General features: G+C 37.1%; 1 protein-coding gene across 1 annotated transcript in view; it reads right to left on the bottom strand.

Annotated features, from left to right (window-relative positions):
- TRHDE (thyrotropin releasing hormone degrading enzyme) overlaps positions 1–25534 on the bottom strand; it is a 216162-nt gene that overhangs the window by 12216 nt on the left and 178412 nt on the right. Inside the window, exons 13-15 of the mRNA XM_061997273.1 lie at positions 14883–15030; positions 12683–12780; positions 12087–12194 (exon numbers count right to left, since the gene is read on the bottom strand). Coding sequence (XP_061853257.1) covers positions 12087–12194; positions 12683–12780; positions 14883–15030 — 354 coding nt within the window. The remainder of the gene's footprint in view (positions 1–12086; positions 12195–12682; positions 12781–14882; positions 15031–25534) is intronic.

A 25534-nucleotide genomic window follows, 5' to 3' on the forward strand; every position in this document is an offset into this window, starting at 1 on the left:
CTACTGAGTTTTGATTCTCAAAAACAGAGTTACCATCAGTAAAATGTGACTCTGGTTGATATTACAGAATTATCCACATGTGCTAGGTGCTGAATTTCCATTTCACTCTAATGGAATTTGTACTTCTTACATGAAAGTCTATCATTAAATCCTTGCTGCACTATTTCAAACATTAATGAACATCAAGAGTTTATTTTCCCCCTATTTAATCTTTCTTTCAAAAAGTGCATACAAAGGATACTGTATATAATAGTCTATTACAAAAAATTAAGACTGTATATTTAAACACAAAAAATCAAGACTTATTAAAAATAATGGAGGAGATATTTAGGTACTGCCTTTGTGTTGATTCATATTAACTCAGATGAGGCTTAAAATTTTCTAAATAACGGCAACTCTCTCAAAACTTTGAGTTAGTAATTACAGTAACATAAATCTGCTCTCATTTACTACACAGAACATGAAAGTTATATGTGATATTAATTATCATTGTGCCTTGATTTTCTGATATGCTAGGTTATTTGCCCTTAAAGCACAACTTCCTTACCTTATGTTGTTGGGGTTTTTTTTTTTTGCTTTTAATTTGGGATTTAAAACTCTGACAGCAGCAATAAGAACATATACTAAATCAAAAGGACTAAAGGCTGCCATCCTGACCGTGGAATTAAAAAAAACCTGTTGTCCCAAGTCTGTCTCATCAATGATACCTGAATATGAAGGAACAACTGTATCCAAGTCAAGCCTTATTTCAATGACAGAAGGACTTTATATCTTGACACACAAACATTCTTATTTGTCATTTCAGAGGCACACGTAGTTCTTTCTGAGCTCAGCAGGCAGAAATACGATCTTTGGTTTATTGAAAGAGATGCAAGTCAGCCAACGGATACTCTAAGGAACTATAAGGCACCTGGAAAAGGTAATTCTTTTTTCATTGATTGCCCCATTAATTCAGGTAGGAACTGTCACTCTGTGATTGGCTGGAAGAGTCAGCATCAGAGGTATCTAGAATGGATGTCCAACGCCAGAAAGGTCAGCATTCCTCACTTGTGAGGTTTAAATTTTTGAAAGTTGCAGTAAAACATATCAATTCAATGGGCTTCCCCGGATACTCCATCTTTTACACTCTAAGTGCCAATAGTAGTGAATTCAGCAGCAGTGCAGTGAGTAACAGGATCATTTGCATGCTAAGGGAAGGAAGGAGGACATAAGGCAACTGATGGCACTGATCCCATACCCATAGCATAGATGTCACCATGGTCCTTGCTAAGAAAATTCTATCACCACCGAGTCAGTAATAGCATACTTGCAGTGCTGTAGCAACAGCATGATTTACTCAATATCATCCAACCTATTGCTCCACAGAAAGTTTTAGGTGTCAATCTATAAGATAAGTCATTAGGACAATGTGAAAAAAAAGCCATCCCCTACAATCCAAGATGTCAAAACAAATACTCATTTTAAAAGGCTTAACTTCAGAAACTACAAAATTTACAGCTATGAAAAGCTACAAATTACTCCTGTGAGAGGCTTGTAATATGGACTGCAGGCAGGGGTGTTCTTCTTATGGAAAAGAAAATTGTTTATGAAAATGTGAATATCCCCAAACTCATTTCTCTTTAACTATTGTCTCAACAGACAGACATCTAATTGAATTTTCTCAACTGGTAGGGACCTGCTTCTGCAGAGCGGTTGGACTATATGATCTCTAAAGATCCCTTCAAACCCCTACCATTCTATGATTTTTCCTTTCTCTCTCTTCCAGTCATCACGAGCAGGTACTTCATCATTACCTAGCCATCTGAAATCTCCCCAGTCTACTGATTTCTTTTAAGTTTAGAGCATCACGGAAAATGTTTTCTAAAACTGCAATTCTAAGGCACTAGATCAGCATGTGGAATGTTTGCCCCATGTATTAACTGAATCAAGTGGGTAAAATTACCATTGCTTCAGTATCACTTAGGTGGTAACACTACAGAACGTATCGTCTCATTTTAAACCTCATCTGGGCCTTCAAGGCTGCTCTCATTTTTAAAGAGCTAATATATGATTGATGGATACTTCAGAAGAATAAAGATAAAGATTAACTTTTGAAAGCATCACTTTAAATGGCTTTTATTTGAATACTGATCCAATTTATTTAACTTTATTTTTCTTGCTGAAGAGATATGATGGTGAGAATGAAATATGCAGCCAGCAGAGCTCATGTTTAAAAATTAAACACTTTGGGAAAAAAGTTAGAAATTAAAGTTAGAAAAAAATAATTAAAATCGTGCTGTGCCTTTGCAGGGATTTTTTTTTTTTCAAGAGTGAATAATAAAGCTCTACAATGAGCTAAGAATAATCTTCTAAGTTATAATTAATTGCTACATACTTGCTCCTATTTAAAGTATGTTCTAACAATTGAAGATACACTTATAAAATTGGACCATAATTATTTATCTTCTGGGTAAATTGTGTTCTAATTTTTTAAAATGTAATTGCACACAGTTTAGACAGTTCTTTGATTAAGTGACAAATTTCAATAGCATTTAGGGTACTATTTGACAAAGAAAATTAATCAGAGACATTATTCTTTCTTTTTGCAACTATTTAACATTTAACTCAATCCTACTTTTCTTGATGACTATATTTATATCCTTGTTTAAAAGGTTACAAGTCTCAGATAAGAAATAACAACAAAGTATTGGTAGTTTGCTGGCAGATCTGTAATACAGATTCTGCTATAATGAACAACACCAGACAAAGTTGATTATTCAGGTGGCACTCCCAAAGCTTATACTCCCATTCTCTATTATAAAGTCCAAGAGCTCTGCTGCTGGCACCACTGTGCACACAGAGAAGGGAATGATCTTCTGCCACACCATATGCCCAATCTGAAGAGAAAGGGTAGAGTTCTGCCTTGAAAACTGAAACACAGAGTTGTGATGGATTTAACATGCAAATGCCTGTGACGCATTGAATCCAGGGGATATTAACCAAGGATGTGGCTACTCAGGATGCCTGTGACAAAGCTATGCACAGAAGCCAGCTCTCCTCATTACCAGTCCTGTGCTTCAGAGCTTCAGATATTGCATGGGTCTAACTGAGGCAGGCAGAGAATACATCATCCCTCCAACGATGGTTACTGCTATTGCTCCTTTCTCTTCCTACAGTAGATATCCCCTAACTGAATGCACAACTAGCATTCTCAAGCTTTTCAACACCGATTTTAATAACTGAATGGTGATTTAAGCACTTCCTTGTGAGACTAATCTCTGGGTAGATACACCTTGTTTTGTCCTTTCTGGACAGTTTTTGCAACAAAAATGGCATCCTTTCTGTTTTGCAGAGTTGTGGAGAGGTCATTCCTGAAAGAAAATTTGAGATTAATCTATCTAGCTTCCAATGACTGCAAATTAATTGTTGCTAATCCATAGGCACTACATATATTTTGTCTTGATCACATACATAATCCTGAAGGTAAAAATGCCACCTGAACCAGCTGCCCCATAAAGCCCAGTTTTGTCTTTAAAAAGATGAAATCTTCTTTTCAGACATAGTCCCCAGATGGTCTTTCAGAGCTCTAACTCCCTGATTAACACATGCACTCAACAGTGTTTTCTTCCTCCTTAAACAGTTTTATTGACTTGAGTGCAAGATTCTACTCAAATGTTGTAACAACCTATTAATTAGTTAAATCACTTCAGCAACATTGGCTGACATTAGCTGGCAAAGCCTCAGTAACATTTCAAAATGCATGAATAGCTATGCCTGAATTTTTTCAGTAATTAAAACTTCTAGGGCTTGAGAACACAGAAGAAGGGATACATTTTATTGTTTTACATTTATCAGACATTCATGTGTGAAAAAAAAAGAAAATAACTCTCATTTTTTCATGTTTGTTGCTAATGATTTCCAAAAATAGCTGGTAGGCATCAAACACATGAAAAAAGCTAGTGCCTTTTCCAAGCAACTAACAAAAATAATTAACCTGTTGGCCACTTTCCCACAATGTAGGTGGTTAAACTTAAATACATTTATAAGATGTTGCAAGACTGTAGCACTAGTGTGCTCATGTGAAAAAAAAGAAACAAAATTAGGTATCTCAAGTCCTTAGAGAGAGAAAGAAAGGAAGAGAAAAGGAAAGAAAAAATGCTTTGTTTCGAAAAACATTTGATTTTATATCACCTAAGCCTGACTTCATTGAAATGATCTTAACTAATGACTGCTAATTTGTTATTTACCACTCCCTCAGATCTATGGATAGTTTAATTTATAGACATGTTACAGTCTCCTGTACACTCCTGCAGTGCAATTTGTTTTTATGGTGGCATTTCCATTGAGTAGCTAAAGGTCCATCCAAATAAGCACACTGCCAATTGAGACAGGTGGATGGACACGAATCCATTGTTCCTTGCAGAGGAAATACATATTCTGCACAAACAAGTCTGGAGATTTAATACAATCAAATTAGGCTTGTTCGCTTTCACTGCCTATGTTCAAATTACCTGCTGGAAGTCATCTTACTTTGTTACTTGCAGCCTGACACGGGTAAAGAATTAACCAGTGTTCCTAAGAGTCACAACAATGTGACAAAAGTCTTTGACATGGCAAACAAAAGTCATTGGAAAAGCCCACATTCACAATAATACACTTACAAGATTAAATGAGGTAACTGAATACTAGGATGCAATCATTCAGGATACAGATTTTAATTTTTAGTAAGCAAAAGTGGTCAATCTGTGGTGCAAAACACACAGATGTGATATGACTCGAAACCCTCAAATATCTCTGGCCCCACCTCAGCACCTCAAGACTTTTCAGAACAATCTGGATGATAAGAGGCCCAGAACAGATTCAAAATATTTGGATTCGAGTCGTCCACCAATCTCTTACTCCTCTTCATTCATGAAGACAGACAAATGCTAACTTCATTAACCCACTGGTTACAAAATGGTGGCTGACTTCAGTCTAATTCAGTGCAGCAGCCTGCACTCCATGGCAAACATCATCTATTGATCTGAACATTATTTTCCTTAAAAAAAGAAAAATAAAGAAAAAGAAAACCCATGCTTTCCCACCTTCTGTCAGAAAGTGTACACTGAGCATAAACTCAGAATTGAAGAATTAAAAGAAAAAAAAAAGGATTAGGAAGAAGCTAAGTATTGAACATTAGCTCTACTTATCAAATAGACTAGTGAGCTTAGCTCTGTTGATCAAAGATAAGCAGATTGTTATCAACCATAAGCTCAGTATAACAGGTGCAAGGACAAGAGATGCCAAATTTGCAGACATCGGAATGCAACTTTCACTTTACACAAGTTTGATGTGGCAGAATATTGGATTTTGCCTTTAGGTTTTTTTTCAGTTAATGACATCTGCAAGGCAGTATTCCAGGTATATAAAACTGAGCAGAATGCTTGTGACAGAAGTATAGTAATGAAAAAAGTAAAAACTGCATTAAATCTAAAATCATTCCAAACAGATCTGAAGCCCAGGTCAATCAAATGCATTTACGCTAAGTTTTCTAAGGATATTAAAGCCTTTAATTAAAGTACTTTATTTGCAGTGAAAAGACAGCAACCAATAAATAGCAATGGTTACAGTTAGAGATTAGAGCAAACTGCAGTGGCAACAACTAGCTAGGGGCCTTCCAACAGGTCTTAAAGACAACTTTAGAACAATCTTTTAAATCTTAAAGAAACATCACCATGTAATCATGTCTGATGTAATACTACCATCTCCCACTGTCCACTGCTGCATATTAGCAAAAGAATAGCAATAGCTTCACCACAGTTCTACTAACAAAACCAGAACACATGTACTCCTTTTTCTGATGAAGGTAGAATCAGCTGTTTCAGTTCAAAGCACCTCTCTCACATATTCACTTGTTCATGCTGCCCTGCCTAACTTTGCCTCAAGCAAGCAAACATCCACAGTCCACTTTGCCAGCAGAAATGTGTACTTGGCAACCTGCAGCTGATGGATGGTACACAGTAGCTGGAAGAAAATCATGCTTGCACCCACAGAGAGGTTTGCAAAAACATGCTTGAGTGTATTGATAAATCATGCTTAGAGGCATCATAGCATGTATTCACGTGTTTACTGTTGTCATGATATCTCTGTTGGGAGTCTACAGATCACAGCTCTCCACATATTCTTTCACAAGCCTAAGAAATACAGGTTTACTCAAATCTATCCAAGGCAGAAAGTCTGAAAATGCTAATCCTCTTAGAAACATGTTTTTCTTTGCAGAATAGCTATGCAGTGAAGGTTAAAGGGGTTAACAAGGCTGATTCTCAAGCTCAGGCAGGCATTGTATGGTAATTTTGTTAATTTTTTAGGCTGAACCACAATGCTGTTATATCTAAAGAGTGTGAATAATGTATTTCTTCACACATGAAAGAGCTTCACAGGAATGAGCTTAGTTAAATGAAGGCAGAAGCAAACATCTTAATTTTCAGCCAACAGTAGCTCCTCTTGTACAGCATTCTGTTGACTGAATCCCAGTAACCTTACATTCTCAAACTACAAGGCAAATTTCGATGTGCTTATATGTTTTCTACTAGGTTTGCATTCTACTGAAATCCAAATGGAACTTTCAAGGGTTTCCACTGGCTACTGATATAGATAGGACAGTAACTAGAGATACCCTTGGTATTAATTCTATCTGTCTTTATGGAAAAAGACATGCAGCAAAGTTACCTGTTTCCATCATAATTTTCAAGCTAATGGCTGAGGGAGCTGGGTCTCTTGAGCTTTGAGAAGAGGAGACTGAGGGATGATTTCATTAATGTTTACAAATACATAAAGGGTGGGTGTCAGGAGGATGGAGCCAGGCTCTTCCCAATTATGTCCAATGATAGGAAAAGGGGCAATGGGTACAAGCTGGAACATAAGGGGTTCCACAGGGATACAAGGAATAATTTCCTCACTGTGAGGGTGATGGAGCACTGGAACAGGCTATCCAGATGAGTCGTGGACTCTCCTTCTCTGGAGACATTCAAAATCCACTTGATCCAGTTCCTCTGTGACCTACTCTAGGCGGTCCTGCTCTGGCAAGGAGGTTGGACTAGATCTTTTGAGGTCCCTTCCAACACTTAAGATTCTGTCATTCTGTGATTCTGTGAATTTGGGAGTACCATATATCACATCTCAAAAAAGTGTAAATGTTTGCCTTCATATCAACTATCAAGTCAGAAGTCAATGCAGACTTTAAAGCAAAATGTACTGGAGTCATGAGACATTTCAAAAGAACAAAACTACTTAAATTAATTGATTAAAAAGAATATAAGACATGCCTTGAAGTCTTATTGTAGATTTTCAGCTGAAAGAAATAATCACTTCTTTTTTTAACAATTGCAAGGATTACTATGGCATCAATATGTCCCCTTGACCAGACATCTCCTTGTGGCCAAGTCTGCATGTGATGTTTTGTGTATGGCTTGCTCCTTGTAGAGCAAAACTTCATTTTTACAGTTATGTTCCTTGTTTTAGCATCCTATTTTGCCATGCAAAAGTGGTAGTGAGCAATACCACCTAAAGCCCTTTGCATATTACATAATCCTGTATTTCAGGTACTCAAATCCCCCTCCCTCAGATGAATGCTCTCATCTTTAGGCTGAAGACCTGCATAATTTCTCTTGCTAATGAAATAAATCCGAGCGGCCAAGTTTCATTTAGAGGAGGAAAGTGTGTTACAGTGTATTAATACTGTCCAAAACACCTCCTAGACAGGTCATCAGGATAGTCTTCTGCATGTGGCAAGCACAGGTCTAAGGTACTAAATTGAAGCTCTACCACAACCACAGAACTACTGTTTAATAGGGAGCTGAGGAGCAGCTTCTTTGCCAGCTGTGTTTGAAAGAAAAAGGAGCAGACTTTGTCCTGTTTCTTAGTGATACTTTTAAAAGGCTTCTTTTGCAGGGACCCCAAACTCTATGATCATCATATAGATTTGATATAGCTATCTTTCTACCTGTAGTGCTAGATTCTAGGAGGGCACACTATCTCTTCACAGTCTCATGTGAAGATAATCTTCACTCAGTACAGTGGCTGTAATCAGCTTCGCCCAGAGGTTCCCAAATCCCATCATAGAAACCACAACTCCAAGAATCAAATTCTATCCTGTGAGCAAGGCGTTTAATAATGATGCACTGCAACACCTAAGTCACAGAATCACAGAATGGACCCTTAGAGATCATCTAGTCTAAACCCTTGCCAAAGCAGGTCCACCTAGATCCAGCTTCTTTCCATTACCTCTTATCCTGTCACTAGATACAACAGAAAAAAGGTGATTCCCTAACCACTTGACATCCACCATTTAGACATTTGTAAATATTAATGAGATTCCCCCTCAAGTCTCCTCTTGCCTGGCCCCAGTTCCTGCTGCCTTTCCTCATGAGGAAGATGTTCAAGCCACTTTAGAAATTCAAGCCTCTCAGCTGACTTCCACCTTCGTGCATGGAGGCTAATGATGAAGACCACATGTATGTCAGTGGTTTTTACTAACTCCATAATAAAATCTACAGTGCTACAGTTGGAAATCTAAACAGCTTTTTAATACTGCAAACACAAAGAGGACCTCGGGCTTTGTGTTACCAATGACCATTATTTTACTTGGTGAACACTGGCAAATTATTTGCACAGTAAAGAACATGTAATTACAAAGTACAAACAGTAACTGATTATTATGATTATTTCAATCCCCTACAGTGAAGAGTAGATGGTAAGTAATTTTTGGACCTACTAGATTAAATATGAGTACTAAAATCTACAGCAACTGTAGGCATATACTGGTAAAACAGTTAGATGTTATTGTATTTATCACACAACACTCTATCCATAATTAAATGCTACACATGAAATAGAAAAAAACATTGTAAAAGAACTTCCAAACAGCCATAGACTAAATCTGTAGCTAAAAATTAAGAATTTTAATTTTTCTGTACTATGATTAATTGCACATTGTCTGTTATGTGTACTCAAACTTTAACTTCAGTAACTACCAGGGAATGAAATAAGCCCTTTACATGATTTATTGCCTGGGCATTTATGTGGTATTTAATACCAATATTAATTTAGTACTACTCTAATTTTGTATTGGTTATAATCTTGGGACACAAGCCTAATTGCACAGTCTCATTTCGGGGTCTAGTGATTTGAGGAATTTGTGTTCTTTTCAATATGCACTGTTTGTGAAATACCTCATGGTATGAAATATCTTGTCTTCCAGAATAAGGTCATTAGGAGGGGATGGGTGGAAAGGTTGCAAATTAGCCTTATTTTTTTTACTCTCACGGTCAAAATCGAATTATACCTACATGTAAAAATATCAGTGAGTTCTCTGGAATCCATTCTCTTGCTCTGGCTATATAAACCCACCAAGACCAAGTGTTTTGCAACACACCAGTCAACATCTTTGTTCTTTTTCAGAATAGAGGACATCTACAAGAAGTAGTTTTCAGCAGATACAGCTTTATATATTGTTGATAAGGAGTGGTACAGGCAAGGATACACACAGTTCCTGTTCCTGTCACCAATCTTCCTAACCGAGAGTTGATAGAGAAGTCTGGAGAAAGATGAGCAGCGGGAGATTCCCCTTCTTTGTAAGGAAACAAGCTCTGAGGGATTCCTAGATATTCAGAGGTGGTTGTGTGGAGTAAATTCACAAAAAGCTGTAAAGGGCATCAAACTGAGCAAAACACTTGACTGATGAGAAAGAATACCAAATGGCACCTGTTGGATGTGCTCTCTGCGTGTATCTTGTACTTATCTGCTTGCCCCTTGCACTTGAGCTAGCTATTCTCTCTGAAGTGCTTAAAAGAGCAAGAAGCATGATTCAAACACAATGTTAAATTTTGATTGTAGAAGCCACCATTTTCTCGGTGGAAAAGCAGGGAAAACAGCCCCTGCTTTATTTTCAGGTTTCAGTCTGAGTTGGTTTAAACTGAGCAAAGGTGATATGGGGTACCTCTGATGCAGCAGGGATCTGAACATTCCTGAGAGAACACCGACAGACTCCTACAAATGTTGTTACTGTGAAACACAAGCTGATTTTATCTCTACTGAGCTGTTATGAAAAATAGACTTTGCAATGTCTTTTCAAAGTAAGTAGAGAAGAAATGAGTCTGCTTGTTTGTGTGTTACATTCAGAATGTGAGACTGCTCTGAGAATGCAATGTAAATTCTGGGGTGGGGAACTGAAAAAATTCTACAATCTTAAGAAATAAATAAAAGCACATCTCTGTCTTCTTTGCAATTTTTACCCCCTATTTATCAGCTGACTGTCAATCTGAATTCTGTAATTACATTATTTGTTGCAGCTATTTTTCAAAACTGTGCAGCTCCTTTGAGGAAACACACTGCTTTAACTTAGTAGCTATTCTCTTCTTCTGCCCTGCTGCGATGCTTTTATCGTAATACCCGTCATGTGCTGGCAACCACAATCTTGTGCTCCCAAGAATGGCCCCACAGAAAGGCTAAGATGAATCTTCAGACGGCTCCTTAAATTTATTTCTTTCCTCTCTTGCTATTGTTAGTAAAGCAATAACTCTTTTTTTTAAAAAAAGAAAGAAAAAAAAAGATGTCTTCTTCTTCAATCCTCTTAGAAAGGATGAAGACATAGGGTATGAAAAAGCTTTGCAGGGTGACAGCTTTTTACCACTGAATAATCTACTTCTGTACATGCTAATAGATGGTGCTAGGTTTGATTAACTAATTTTGCAGATGAATATCTAAGTAAATTACTTTTGCAGATTGTTTACAATGATTTCTTCTCTTTAATCTCCTCTTTGAATAGTTTCATACTGATTGTTGTTGTTGCTGCTGCTAAGAATTCATATAAAACCCTGGGGTATATATTTCATAGTAAAATATCTAGTATCGTCTTATACAAGAAAACCCTACCTATCACACACATCTTATTTAAAGTTACATAGTTATACTTTCAAGACTTTTTTTTTCAGAAGTTTCATAGTGATAGAGGAATGCAATTGCCATTTATACTGAGCTAATGGTTGGTTTTAAAAGACACTCAGGTATTTAGGTAGCCAGGTATGCCTGTAAGAGATTTTCAAAGATTAAAAAGACAGATGGTTGTATTTTAATTGCAAACAAACACCCAATTGGCCCAAGATATCTTTGAAAAAATCCTACATGAGCACATGTCTACAGAGATCTGATTCTTTTGCAGACCTACTGCAAGACTGGGACTAGAAATGTAACATTTTCTCTTTCCTCTTTCTTACTTGAAAGTAAAATATTTTTCTTTAAAACAAAATATCTTGTGATGTATTTATGCAAATACTTCTATATCCACATTCCACATAATCAGAAATTTCATCACTCTTTCTCAAGAAATCTCTGTCTTAACCTATACTCTGTACTCATCTCATTGCCCATAGATCACTACTTACTTAACTATTTGCATTTTCAGTAATTTAACATTTCCTAGACGCTTGCCTTTAAAAGATGAACTTCATACAGCGTCCATGTTCTGTGTTTCCTTGCCTCAGCTGCGCAAACCTGTCTGGACAGCCTAACTTACACATTTGCTGGCAAACCACTACAGTGCTGCTAATGCTCAAAACACCAGCTATCCTATTATCCCCTCTCTGAAACTGTACATGAGTGTTTCCACATATTCCTGAATCACATTAATTTCCAAGTCTTCACCTTTAAGTACATCATAACATTTCTCTCAATTACATGGTTTCATTTCCTCTCTGCTTCTCAGTTCACCTGCCTCTAACCTCTCTCCCTTTTTTAATCGCTTAGCTCTTTCTGCACCCTCACCCCAACACAGGCTCTCTGTTTGTCTGCCAATGCAGTAGCCCTCCTCTTAACACCAATCTAGCATATAATTACCTGACAGCAATTTATCAGGAGTGGGCAGAGGCTACATGGGTGTCCTCTCCAACCACTCACACATGCAAAGACAAATAATTGATTCTGAAGCCCCACAGATGTTTTTAAACAACAGACATCAACTTCTGCTTTATCCCATACCACTATGGAAGGAGATGAGAAGGAGAGGAAGAGTATGCCAGCTGTATTGCCTCTGAGGAGGAGAAATGAGTAACACACAGCTCAGTTCCACTTACCGGTTCCTATTGCTAGAAATCCAATCCGAGATTAATGTTGCAGCCTGCTGGTGACAGTGTTTGTTACCGAAGCTGCAGGCCAACATGATGACTTCCCGACGCAACTCTCTGCCCAAATTAAAGAAAGAAATGAAACTGATTAATGAATGTGTTTGAGTATTTGCCAAGAGCTATTTCTTATAACAGTGGAAGCAACTGATAGTCAGGCAACATATCAAAGAGAATCCAGCTATACAAATTTCAGTGTCAATTTAACACCTATAGCTCCTGCAACAACTGAAGAAAGGTCGTGGATTAAAACCAGCCCCCATTTACAGTTATACATGCTTTTTGACCTCCATGGTCACATGAGTCTAAGTTCTTAAATATCCAGTGCAGTAAAATATTAAATTAAGGCTTAGGAAATCATGTTCTTCAAAGTCAGTAAAGAAGGCTTAATCTCACAGCACCTTGCTCTCTCCCTCTAACTCAGAAAAACAGAAAGACAACAGAGCTAGGAAAGTATGACACGGTGAAGATGAAACCACATTCTAGGAGAGTGCATTTTTACAACTATGTCCTGCAAAGACACAATAAAAAAAGTAATATAACAGTACTCATGTTGGTACGATGTTTGAACGAGCGATTTGTTTAAATTATTCGTTGGCCATCCAAGCTTGAGATACATCGATGCAACTTGTCTTAAAATATACTCCTAAGGGAAAAAAGAAAAATATGTTTTCTGTTAGCATTTACTTTTTATTTGAAATTGAAATATTACTGGTTGTTTAGGTTTTATCTGTCTTTTTACCCTCAAAAAATGCTCAACTTCACAAAGATTTTTATTTGCATTTAGCAAAGTAACATGTTCACTTACATCCCTCCTTCACTACTATAGTGAGAAGCAATCTGTAGAACAGCTATTTCATTTAGATGCCTAGCACAAGAAAAATTATTGTTATAAAACCCATCCATTTACAAAGTTTCTTAGCTGCTTTTTTGAACTCACAACATGCAGCTTAAAAGCTGCAAGAGTGTCATAAGCTTAATTTCTACTCCATGGCAAATTTTGACTTCACTGTGTATGTTCACTTTTAGAGGATTTTTTTTTTAATCTCTATAGCCATGGAAAAAAAATTACGTAAATATAGTCAAATGACTCAGAATACAGAACAATGTGGAGGCAAATAAGCTTTGTACATCTAATGACACCATGCTTTAAGCTCAGGTTCTTAGTGTACTTGAAGAACAAAACAAGGCCAGGACCGATTTTAATTACTTTTACAGAGGAGACATAGCTAAATTTTCTGACCAGTGGTGTAGAAAACCACTGTCACTGTATTCAGCATAATCCTTTGTTAGTGGAATTCACCAACTTGAAAAAGAGAACTGCCACATAAAGAAATGCATAGGAGAGCATCTATTTTATTATTGTGGATGCATGGGTATGTATATATGATGTCAAAACAAAAGGAGACTCATAGTGCAGCTTTCTCTTGCAGATAAGTTATTCTGTGACAAAAAAGACTTTTTATTTCCTCTGCTTTCACCTCTGCTTTCAAAGCTCTCATCAGCAGTGATAAAACACAACCCAGCCGTGAATTTTACTGGTTTTATTTATTTGAATTGTGGTTATTTTACACATGTTTATAACTGAGATAGCAATGGAAGACTCCTAAGAATTTTTCTGCACAGTTAACAATAGGTTAAATATGCAAATTATTTCAACATCATCTTATATTATGGCTCTGGTTTGCACGTGGGCCTACACTGTGGCTTCAGAAAGAATTTCAGTGTGTTTATCCGTAGTATATTTTCTACAAAAATAATTTTTCATGTCAGTAGGTAGTGTGTATGTATGTATATATAGAGACATGTATGTACTTTTAGATATATACATCCATCCAGACACCTCTAACTTTCTGCTCTCTAAGCATGTGTGCCTGTGGACAAACACAAACTACTATATGTTTAAGAAGAAAAAAGATTCTTTAAGCATTTCATGCTTTAAAGAGTTCCTTCATTTGAAGGCTTTACAAAACTACATTAAATTACTGCATGTTGGCTGTATATTACTGTATACATTATATATTATTATACATATGAATAAAAACCTCAAAAATTCATAATTGTCACTGGCTGCAATCAAATCCTGCGTACTTCATAAAACATGCTTCAGTGTAGCTATTGTGGGTTTTTCTTTTTAATTTCAGGTAAAATGTTATAATGTTTGTCATGTCTATCTAAATTATCTACTGGTAGCTGCTACTGCTGTCCCTTTGGTCTCAATTATGAATGGGCTTTTGATTCAATGGTGATCTAATCCTTGTTAATTAAGGTAATTGTATTAAATTCATCGTGGCTTTTTGGATGAAATAATGACTACAAATCTTTCCTTCAGTCACACATGTCCTGTTAAATTGTGCCTGTATTTGGTGTCCTTGCTGAGTTTGAAAATCAATCTAAATATTACTGTCAGACTCCTCAAAACAGAAAGTCTGGAAATAGATCATTCCAGCTCTTTTAAGTGAACTACTGTACTTGTCATAATATTTTATAGGAAAGATTATTGCCTTTAGTTCTACTAATCATATCTGCCTCAAACAACAGTTATCAATGTTCAAATGCAAATGAACCAAAGCTTGACAATTGCTATATTTAAATAAAGAATAATTAGGAAGAAAGCTGAACCTGACTAGGGAATAGTTAAGGCAGGCAGGCAGGCAGGCAGGCAGGCAGGCAGGCAGGAAGGAAGGAAGGAAGGAAGGAAGGAAGGAAGGAAGGAAGGAAGGAAGGAAGGAAGATTGTATCTCTTACATTGAAAATGTTGTAGTTTTCTGTGCGATCCAGCAATTTGTCGAGAGGATAGAGAGCTCGGCTGGCAGCATGCCAAGGCAGAAAATCCTTCTCTTCTGAAAGGTATCTGATTATCTCCAAAGGAATATTCTGAGGCAAATAACCAGCTCTGCACAATAAAAGAAGTTAGTATTAAATTGCTTTTGCAGAAGTCACATAATGAGGCAAAAATTACCATTTTTTTTCCAAATGAAGTTAAAAGGCATAAAAACATGATAAACTCATCACACTATAAAATGGCCAGCTTATAACAGCAACTCACAGTGTCTCACAACGCTTGTGTAAGCATACTTACTGGATGAAGGCAGGCATGAATACACATGGAACAAAACTAGACAAGCTATCCCTACTTTATATGGATTTCTGTGTCTATAAAAGGCATGAATAATGAAGTAATTGACCAAGCAAAAACAAAAAGAAGGTGTTGCTTAGCTAGTTTGTAAGACAGAAAGCTGTCTGCCTTAAATCAACAACCCAAAGCCTTTTGCTTCAGAATACATTTCTACTGGCCTTTGACAACTGGGGAGAACTCATGGTGAAGAAGTATCTTCAGTTTCATAGTCCCCACTGTTTTCTCTCTCTTTTAAAGCTGCCTTGTCTTCTGTGGACCTTAGACCACTTTGGAATGACTTATTTTATTAAAGTGGCATTCAGTGACATCACTTTGGCTACAGGATGCTCCAGAATTTTCCACATAAACTATGTTTTTCTCAGGTGTTTATAAGTCCATTATGTAGAATTTTGTCTCATTCTTCTACAGTCATAAAAGAAAGAGTTTAGGTGAAGTTCAAGGAGGCTTTTTAAATGAATAGCTTTACAAAGAAACTGCAATACAGGCACAGGTACTTGAAAGCTGGTTTTTAAAACTGAGGTCAGGAATCATCAAGCTTTAGGATTTATTCGCGTTTTCTTTTTCAGAACAGCATTTTTTTCTTAACTATACAGACTGCAGAAACAAAAGGTAACACTGTAGGTGTGAGCTTTCCAGAAACACACAGGTCTATTCTTCTCCTGATGCATGTGTTTCAATCCCAAAGGAGTTCTCAGCCTGCCTAGAGAAGAGATAATGATTCTGTTTTCATTAAACACTTATAAGTCAGCAAGTCGAATTCCACAAGCTTCCATTTAACATAGGCTACAGTATGATACATTTTCATAGACTATTTTTTTTCATTCTTAGTTGCAAATGTTACCCTTAATTTCTATCACTGTCTGGAGAAGGAATACATACATATAACAAAGAAAATTACACAGGTTATTATGAAAATGAACCCATACCTTCATATTAATATAACTTTTTATCTCATTTATAACACCATATAAAAAACTACTTTACTGAAATATTTGAAATAGATTGTTCTTTCTGGTACTGTCCAAAAAGAGTTTCCTTTCAAGGTGCACCACGTCCATGCAATACATTTTTTATGATCTCTCTTGGAAGTATTACACCCTCTTTCCTTCACGTTCTCAGGACAGAACGGAGTTCACCTAACAGCTTTCAAAAGTATCTATCCCATCTCCTTATGATGATCCACACTCCAGTCTGTTCCATATCATCTTTGTCCACATTTTGTCAGCAAGGCTCCACTCTCAATACCAGTTACAGCACATATTCATGCAAGAAAAACAAGATCACTGGGGGAGCTCACTGTGTCACTCGGGAACTGAGTGCATACAAAACGAGAATGGGGGAGCTCTTAGAGCACTTGGTAGACAGAGTTCAAGGCATCTGAAGACAGAGAAAGTTACTCAGTTTTATAGTTCTTTCTTATTTCTGAAGCAGCTAAATACCATCAAGATGAGTTCTCAGCCTCAGTACTTTGTAAAGACTCTGGCTCCATAAGTAATAGAGCCAGAAGCAAGCTGGATTGACTGCAGTTAAAAGTCCTGGAGATAATGTTAGCAAAGAGGTAAACTAGCTTCGAGTTGCAAATATGTAATTAGTTCCTAATGGGATTTGTGATTATTGTTACTGATAATTTGATTGACATGAGAAAGTATGGAGTAAGGAACAAGAGGAATTGCTCTAGGAAACATGCTGCTTAAGGAATAAACAGATAAATGTTTATTATAACTGTAGTAATGGACATTTATGATCATGCTTCCAAAATTAAATCTCTCCGTGCTAACTGCAAAAGGGAAACCATCACTGCAAAACAAACAGATTATTTCTTTTTTAAGCTTAACTTCCGCATAAAGACATACAAGAAGTGACCTAAGAGAGATCCCTGTCTTTCAGCTTTATTAAATTGTCATTCTTACCTGATGACACTCATCCTGTTCACAACAGAAACTGTTACTCTCATCACTCACTGCTTTTAACTTCCAAATTTATCAACCCATTCAATTCTGCTTGCCTCTTCCCTCATTACCCTCTTTTCCTATTGTTTTCCTAATGGTATATTTCTTCTTGCAAAACCAGATGATGTCAAAGTCTGAGTTTTTCCTCTTTACTCCTAAACATTCTGGGTATGACCCCATAAGAGCTTATGCACAGTATCATAAAAATCAACCCCCACATCAACAGAATCTGTCATAAAAGTAGGGATACAAGTGAAGGGAGGTCCTTGTGGGTTACCTTATCATATAAATGACAACAAATTCAACACTTCAGATCATGATTTTGAGGGAAAGTAGTTATGATTGCTATGCTCAATGTTAAACTTTCTGTCAGTACATGTTGGGCAGATGTGCTTCAAGTACAGCTGTTAGACTGGACCCCTGAGGAAACGTGAGCAGAAATATATCTAAAATCCCCTTACAGTGGCTACTAAGATAAGAACATCTCCCTGGAGAAAACAGAAGTGATTCAAGAACTTTGCCTTGTCAGGATGTTCTTTATATTCTACACTATTTTGTTGTATGGATGCCTACAGAAAACCATGATAGCCCTATTCTTTCACCTTCAGTCACTAAGCAATGTTTATGGACCTCTTTCTCCAAATAGACTGCACTCTATTGCAGACTATTTGCCATTCAATAGTTTCTGTCAAATGGTAGCAATGAGTACATTTATTGTTTTACCTTTTTTGTGTAAAATGTGTTACATAATGTATGTGTTATAAAATATTAAATGTATACTACAGTTTTAAAAGCTTGAAGAATATTTTCATTCACCAAAAAAAAGAAAAAAAAAAGGTCAGGGTAAGGCCAAATACAAAGCTGGTTTTGGCATTCATGTTGAGAAAGTAGGCTGTACAGAGAAGCTCTCACCATATACCAAGAAAAAGATAAACTATGAACCATAAACCAGGTAAAAAGCCCTGAAATCCAGATCACAGATCTAGGACCTATGTGAATTGTTCTGGGAGGTAGCATAACTATTATGATGACCAGGTCAGCAGAACACAGAAATGACAGAAGCTAGCCAAACTAGCATGGATGCATAGTGAGCTATGCTCTAGTACTCTGAATCTTCACAGCAGCTGGTTTGTATTTTAGTACAATCATATTCTTTTACTTTGCACTAAAAGCTTGCCCAGAGCTAAAAGTGACTTCAAGACTCCTCTTTCCAAGGAGATACTGCTTTCAGCAAGACGTATTGGCTCACTTGAACAGTGGCAAAATCTCTCACCAGCCAAGGAGTGCTGGCACACTTCTAGCATTCTCCTTCACCAGCCTGGAAGAACTAGGTTCAAAGATGGTTACACAGGATTTGGTCAGCAAAAGCAAAATGTTTGCATCCACCAAAATAGGAAGGAATGGCCAAAGACTAATTAGTGTCACAGCAATTGTGAGAAACATACAGTACCATCTGGCTAATAACTGCTAATTGAAATCACTTGTGTAATCTATGGAGCACGATAACAACCAAGATGAGCAAAGGAGGCAAAACACAGAATGAGTCTGTTCTTAGTTCCTCTATGAACTCTGATGGACAAACAGACCTGTAGAAATGTTAAACAGAAATGTTTAACAACTGTCATCACAATAACAAGAAAAGTGCCAGGAGCAACATTCCTATCAAAGGGGAAAATGTAAAATAATTTCCTGGTCATATAATTGTTTGGAAATATTTACTCAAAGGCACTGCAGAGTATAATGTAAATTAAACACACAATCTATACATACAGTTTGCTTCATCACTCTCTTACAATGTCATTGGAAGGCCAGTGGCAGAAATTATGTTTTTTCTTGTGTCTTTTTAGCCATCAATCATATTACTATCCTTAAAGTACAGCAAAATTACTATCAGATATTGCCTGCCAAAGTCCAGATGCACAACAGCCAGGGCTAAAAGACAATGTTCTTTTTCAGTTTAGTCACCTCGGAGAAAAACTGAAATATTGTTTGTCATTTGGGAAATAACTGATTATGGGCTATTACTGAAACCAGGTAACAAACATAAGCACTGCAGAAGTATTGTGATGACCAATCTTAATTCTGGTCTAAAACACACTGTTTCTCTAGGTATGTCTCCAATAGCCACCTAAGAATCTTAGAAAGCATATATCTACAACCAGTAAAATTCTGCAGAACAACCTGTGAGTGTCTTGGCAAGTATCTTAACAGATAAAATAGTAAAATCAAACAGTGTTGGACCTAAACAGTGGTTGAATGCATACTGGTGCTCAGGTTAAGCCTTTCTCAAGTGCAGGTTAAAAAGTTTACAATATTTCACCTATAGCATCTGGAATGAAAAGGCTGGAAGCCACCCTAAGAACTCATCTAGCCCAAAGTAGATTCACACCTATGCCATTCGTGACAGACAATTACCTAAGTTTATTTATATAGGCCTCTAGTGCTGGATACCCTAAGAGCATGAGAATTTTGGAACTCTTTTCAGACACATGATAAGAAGAATATTACACAGGTCTTTTGTGCTGTAATCTGTGACCCGCAGGTTGAGGGAGGTGATCCTGCTCTTCTACTCTCTCTGAGACTGCACCAGCAATACAGTGTTCTGGAGGCTTCAAAATAAGACAGATATGGATCTGTTAGAGTGAAGATGATCACAGGGCTGGAGCCCACCTCCTGTGAAGACAGGATGAGAGAGTTGAGGTTGTTCAGTCTGGAGAAGAAAAAGTCTCCGGGGAGACTGGACATCAGCCTTCCAGTACTTAAAGGGGCCTCCAAGAAAGACAGGAGACTTTTTACAGCATGTAGGTAATGGCTTTAAACTGAAAGAGGGTAGATTTAGGAATAAGGTGAGAATGGTACAGCACTGGAACAGGTTGCCCAGAAAGGCTGTAGATGTCCCATCCCTGGAAGTTTTCAAGGCCAGGTTTGATGGGGCTTTGAGCAACCTGGTCTAGTGGAAGGTGTCCCTGCCCATGGCAGAGGTGTTGGAACTAGATGGTCTTTAAGGTCCTTTCCAGCACAAATCACTCTGTGATTCTATGAAATATTCACAGAAGAGTAACAATAGATCTATTTCACCTCCTAAAATGAACTGTTATGTAGCAGTATAAACTATGGACAGCAGGGGTCCCTCCTTATTTTATTCCAGAGTAGAGCATTTTGATTGACATCACAGGTCACACAGAAAGGAAGAGAGTTGAAATAGAGCCTCTACAAGCCATCTCTAAGCCAGCCTTCTCCATACTGAGTTATATATTTATATATATTTATAAGAAAAAGCTATTTTACTGTGAGGGTGAGGGAGCAGTGGAACAGGCTGCCCAGGGAGGGTGTGGAGTCTCCTTCCTTGGAGGTCTTCAGGACACACCTGGACGTGTTCCTATGTGACCTGATCTAAGTGGACCTGCTTCTGTAGGGGGTTTGGACTAGATGATCTCTAAAGGTCCCTTCCAATCCTATCATTTTATGTTTCTATGATTTAAAAATCATGACTACAAAAAACAAATTGAACCAAAAAGATCACATTTAAGACACTTTGTCTTTTTGTCACTTTTTATAGAATCGTCCTTACTCATCAGTTTATCAGCATGTCAATCATTTTGTAGCCACTATTACACATGAGAACTGTAGCATGCTTTAGAAACACAGCATCACATGAGGTTTGGCTTATCATCTGTGTTCCTAATTCCACAGATGCCTGCTGAACTAAAGTGAAGAACAGAAGAATAGTAACACAGAGTAGCAAAGAGATTTGTTTTAGTTATTATATAAATTATCTCTAGACAGAAAACCTAGTCCAGTAAGCTTTTCATGCCTAAAAAGGTTGCTGTCGAACAGTGTTGAAAAGGTGATATCCCGTTTATACAAGGGCAGGCATGGAAAAATATCTTTGAAAAGTTACATAACATATATATCTAATATATACACACCATATAATATCATAAGCATCAACTCTTAGCGAGGCACTATCCTGCTTAAACTGAAGAAATTGCTAGGGTGGCCATTGCTATAAAGAAAAGAGGCAATGAACAGAAAAAGAAAGTACTAAATATGGTAATGAAATATCCCTCACAAAGAATTACCACTAAAAATCTCATAGCAGTCAGAAATGATATTTAAATTGCACAAGTTTTTAATAAGTTAGATAAAAGCAGAAGATCTAACTTGTATTATGAAACATCAGTGTGTATTCAGCTGCATTCTGACCTTGATTTGTTCTTTACACCAAGCTGCTGAACTTATGGACAGATCCCAGCACATTCATTTTCCCCTTAGGGACAAAGTACCAAATGGTAGTGTAATTGCCAAGGGAAAATTATTACTCTGTTCTGTATTATTTCTATCATAAATCCAGCACCAGTCAAACAGACTCTGTCACAAAAATGACAGGGTTGCCGTACAGTGATGAGAGTCCCACATACAAGTGCACCATAAATCCCTTAGTCCCACCACCCAACAAAGTCATTATAAGTCATGTGTTTAAATCAAAATTAGAAAATCCAAGCTGGCAGCAAATTGGTCTGCATTGTTGAAACAACGGAAATGAAGTGATTTACTTGCTGCTGGTTTAAAACACCCTGTATCATCTGTTTCTTACCAAATATGTAAAACATTACTATCTTTTTGCCTGGATAACTTTGTAAGGGGAAAATGCAGCTCTTCAGAACATGGATGTGCAACTCAGATTCACTTCAGTTCTGTGTCCGTGCATGTGCCATATATAAATGATTAAGCTATACTTATTAAGCCATAAATGGACAGTTTAAAATAAGTTAGGATTAGAATCGATTAGAATGATTCACAGTGAAACCTGGTGACAATGAACAGTCACATTTAAGTGTATTTGGCTTTTTCTAACCCTATTCATTTATTCTGGACATTCTAAGGACTGGTGCCTTCACTGAGGTATTCAGGATATTCCTTCCCACAGTGCTTTAACAGCAGTTCTTTGGTAGCTGAGTAAAAACATGTTGAACTCTGACACAATAAAAACTTTGATCAAGGTGACCCACACACCAGGGAAACTAACTCTTGTAGTCACAGATTTCACCTTCAACTCCTGCAAATCAAAGGAAATCAAAGATTAAAAACTTATGATGACTGGGATCCATGTTCAATACAGGAAGCTGGGAAAATAATATTTTATCACAGAATACTAATGGGTAAGCTGTAAAATAGGCCTCGTGATCTCCAGTATCAAAGAATGATCTACATCATCTTCAGCTCCAAGGGCTGGGCTGAATTAGGACCAGATAAGAATCCTGCTCTTCTAAGACATCCAAAGTGACTTAATGGAGGCATTATGATTTCTACTAGCTATGGACTTCCACGTAACAGGACAGGAATACACATCTGATCTTTGATAAATATGACAGCAGCATTTGGTTTAGAAGCTAATTTTAAGTACTAAATATAATCAGCATTCGATATCTCCAACATCAAGCGATTCAGAGTATGACCATTTTAAGTGAAGCCTGCCTATTATTATGTTTTCTTCCATGCAAAATATTTAAGGACACTTCAAGTGACGTTCAACTCCACACAAGAGCATCTTAAGTATCCTACAAAGAATAGTTCGAATTCCGTGTAATTATCAGTGTATCACGTGGCATAAATTATCTTGCACTGTTTTAGAGTTGCCACGTATAAGTAAAGGCTAATATCAATTTGAATTAATCACCTTTGTTGAAAGCAGGAAAAAACCCTCAAACTTAAAAACCCTGTGATTGTGAAAATGCAACAAAAATTCCTTCTGAACCGGAGTTCAGTATCTCTCTTTCCCTCTTCTTCCCTATATTAAAAAAAAAAAAAAAGAGCAGTGCAAGATGAAAAGGAATAATCTTACCACCAAAAAATTAAGACTATGCAGTAATTTAGGCATGTCAAGTTTTTCATCATCATCTTGAAACCCTGATTTTTGAGGTTTGCAATTCATACATTGAAATTAACTAACGAAATGTGAATGTATTTCAGGGGCTAATAGAAGCTTATTTCAGATATTATTAAATGTATTATTTACTTTCTTTCTTGATGATATTGTTGGGAAAAGTAGAATGGAACAGTCTTTCTATTCTTTATATTATCAATGGGCAATGGTATCTATGAGAGCATGTTTGAGCAAATTCAAAATTGAGTTAGTTTATATAGATGCACAATACTTTTACATCTCTCTCTTCTTGTTCTACAATGTTTACAATTTGCATATCAATCAGTCAAGTGAAATATGTGTTTAAAAACTGGAAACTTTATTTGGAAAGCACAGAAGCCTGATCTTGAACATACACATAAAATCTTGTGTTTGTTTGCCAGTAAACAGGCAAGTCCAAAAAGTAGGATCATTTCTGAGAAGAAATGGTGTGGTCTGGTCAAAACAGCAGTCAAAGTAGTCAGTAGCATAGGGTGACAGATCATTTTGTTTATGCTGATGAAGCACCTGCATTGTTCTTTCTAGGTATAAAAGTTGATTCTTGCTTTTTATTCATACACCATTTGTTGATGTTGGGAAAGGACAGGGTGTTTAGAGTAACACTTACAGCCTCTCTGGGTGGCTCATAGTTACTAGCTTGACCAAGGCAGCATCAGGGTCTTTTGTTCTCCATACTAGTTCTGAAAGACCCTCAGAAACAAATATAATGGAGTTCCAGGATAAGGGTAAGGAGGAAAAAAACCCCTGTTATAGTGAGAGGACAGGTGAGGGAGGTGGCCAGGCACCTGCAGGAAAGAATGATAAAAGCACAGGGAAGAGGTGTATGCTAGGTAAAACAGGACAGGGTCTTCCAGAGTGGCATAGGTTGTGAGGCTGCATGAAGACTACCCCCTGCCCCACCAACACACAGATTCCTGAAGCCATATTTGCACCTCTCAGACACTTTTCCAATATTCAAAGTTGCTCAGAAGTCTTCAGTAAGCTCCACTCATGCCATTCTCCACCTCTTGTTTAACCTCAAACCCCAAGTAAAATGTTCTTTTGAAGTGTAATTCAGACCTGGTTTAATTAACATTCCTGAAACAAATTTCAGACTGTTCTCCTCCCGTCATTAAACAGTAGTCTCTGGCATCTGCACTGCAACATGGGTATATCCACATCAAGCTTAAAAGACAATGGACTAACAACCATCAGCTGAAAATAATTCCTTCACTCTCTTGAAATCAGAGTCATGTTTTCCAGAACAGTTTACTTTGGGTTCAGCTAAGAATACAGTTACTATAATTTAAAGGAAGAAACAATTACTGCTATGATAACTCTGAAGTACCAGAAATAATTGAAGCACAGGCAAATTTTGTGGGGATGTGGTTTATCATCACCTACTTCTACAGTATAGATGTATACCAGATCAAGAATAAACTCATGCAATAAAACACTCTGCAGAGAACTCAGATCTACAGTTTCTCTTTATGTGTGCTGAAGAGTCTTCTCCAACTTCCTCCCTGGCTCTTAGCATGTTTTTGTCTTGTCCAGGATGCTCTCACAGCATCAACACTTCCCTGGCATGTGCTGTACAATTTGTTTTACTGCTCTTAGCTACATAACATGATTAGATGCACATAAGAGACAGTACAAAAACAGAATTTGTTTTTAGTGTGCTTAGTCTCAAGAATCGTTATGATTCTTCTTGCACAAACATATGCAAACATTAGCTGAAATGTGTATCTCCACGTAAAGCAGTTATCAAGGCTATGATGTGCCACAGAACATATGGACTGACACACAGCATATGGAATTAATTATAGCTACCTTAAAATATTTGTAGCTTTCTCTCTTCTCTAAAAATGGCGCAGCTGCTCTTGCACGTTGAGACAGTATGTCAAAGAAAGTCCAGCAACTTTTGTAGGAAGCCACATCTAAATCACTTGCTGGTGAGTCATCACCAAAATTTGCCTGTCAGTGAAAGACAGTTACTGTGGAATCTGCAGAAGTAATTTAGATGAGGCTTCATTTATTAAAATAGCAAATCTATACCACTATTAATCAAGCATAATACAAACTATCGATCTAATATCACTCCCTTAGCCAGTACTCAGAGGCATCAATTAAGGGAAATGCTCAACATACCTGTTGTTTGCCTTTGTGTTGAACTATCAGCAAATGCAATCAGGAATAATAAAGAAGGCTGAAGTTAAACTACAGTTAACTAATTTAAATGGACCCTATATAATTGTTTATGAATACTCAAGCAAAACAAGGTCAACAACCCTCGAGGTAGCTGTTGAAATTTTGAAACATTTTGAAGTATATTAATTGGGCTAGATGAGAACTTCCACTTATTATCCAGCCCCAGAATTTAAATAGACCCTCAAATGCCCTGACTTTT

The sequence above is a fragment of the Colius striatus genome, chromosome 1 (genome assembly GCF_028858725.1).
Source record: "Colius striatus isolate bColStr4 chromosome 1, bColStr4.1.hap1, whole genome shotgun sequence".
In the NCBI taxonomy this organism is placed as follows: domain Eukaryota; kingdom Metazoa; phylum Chordata; class Aves; order Coliiformes; family Coliidae; genus Colius; species Colius striatus.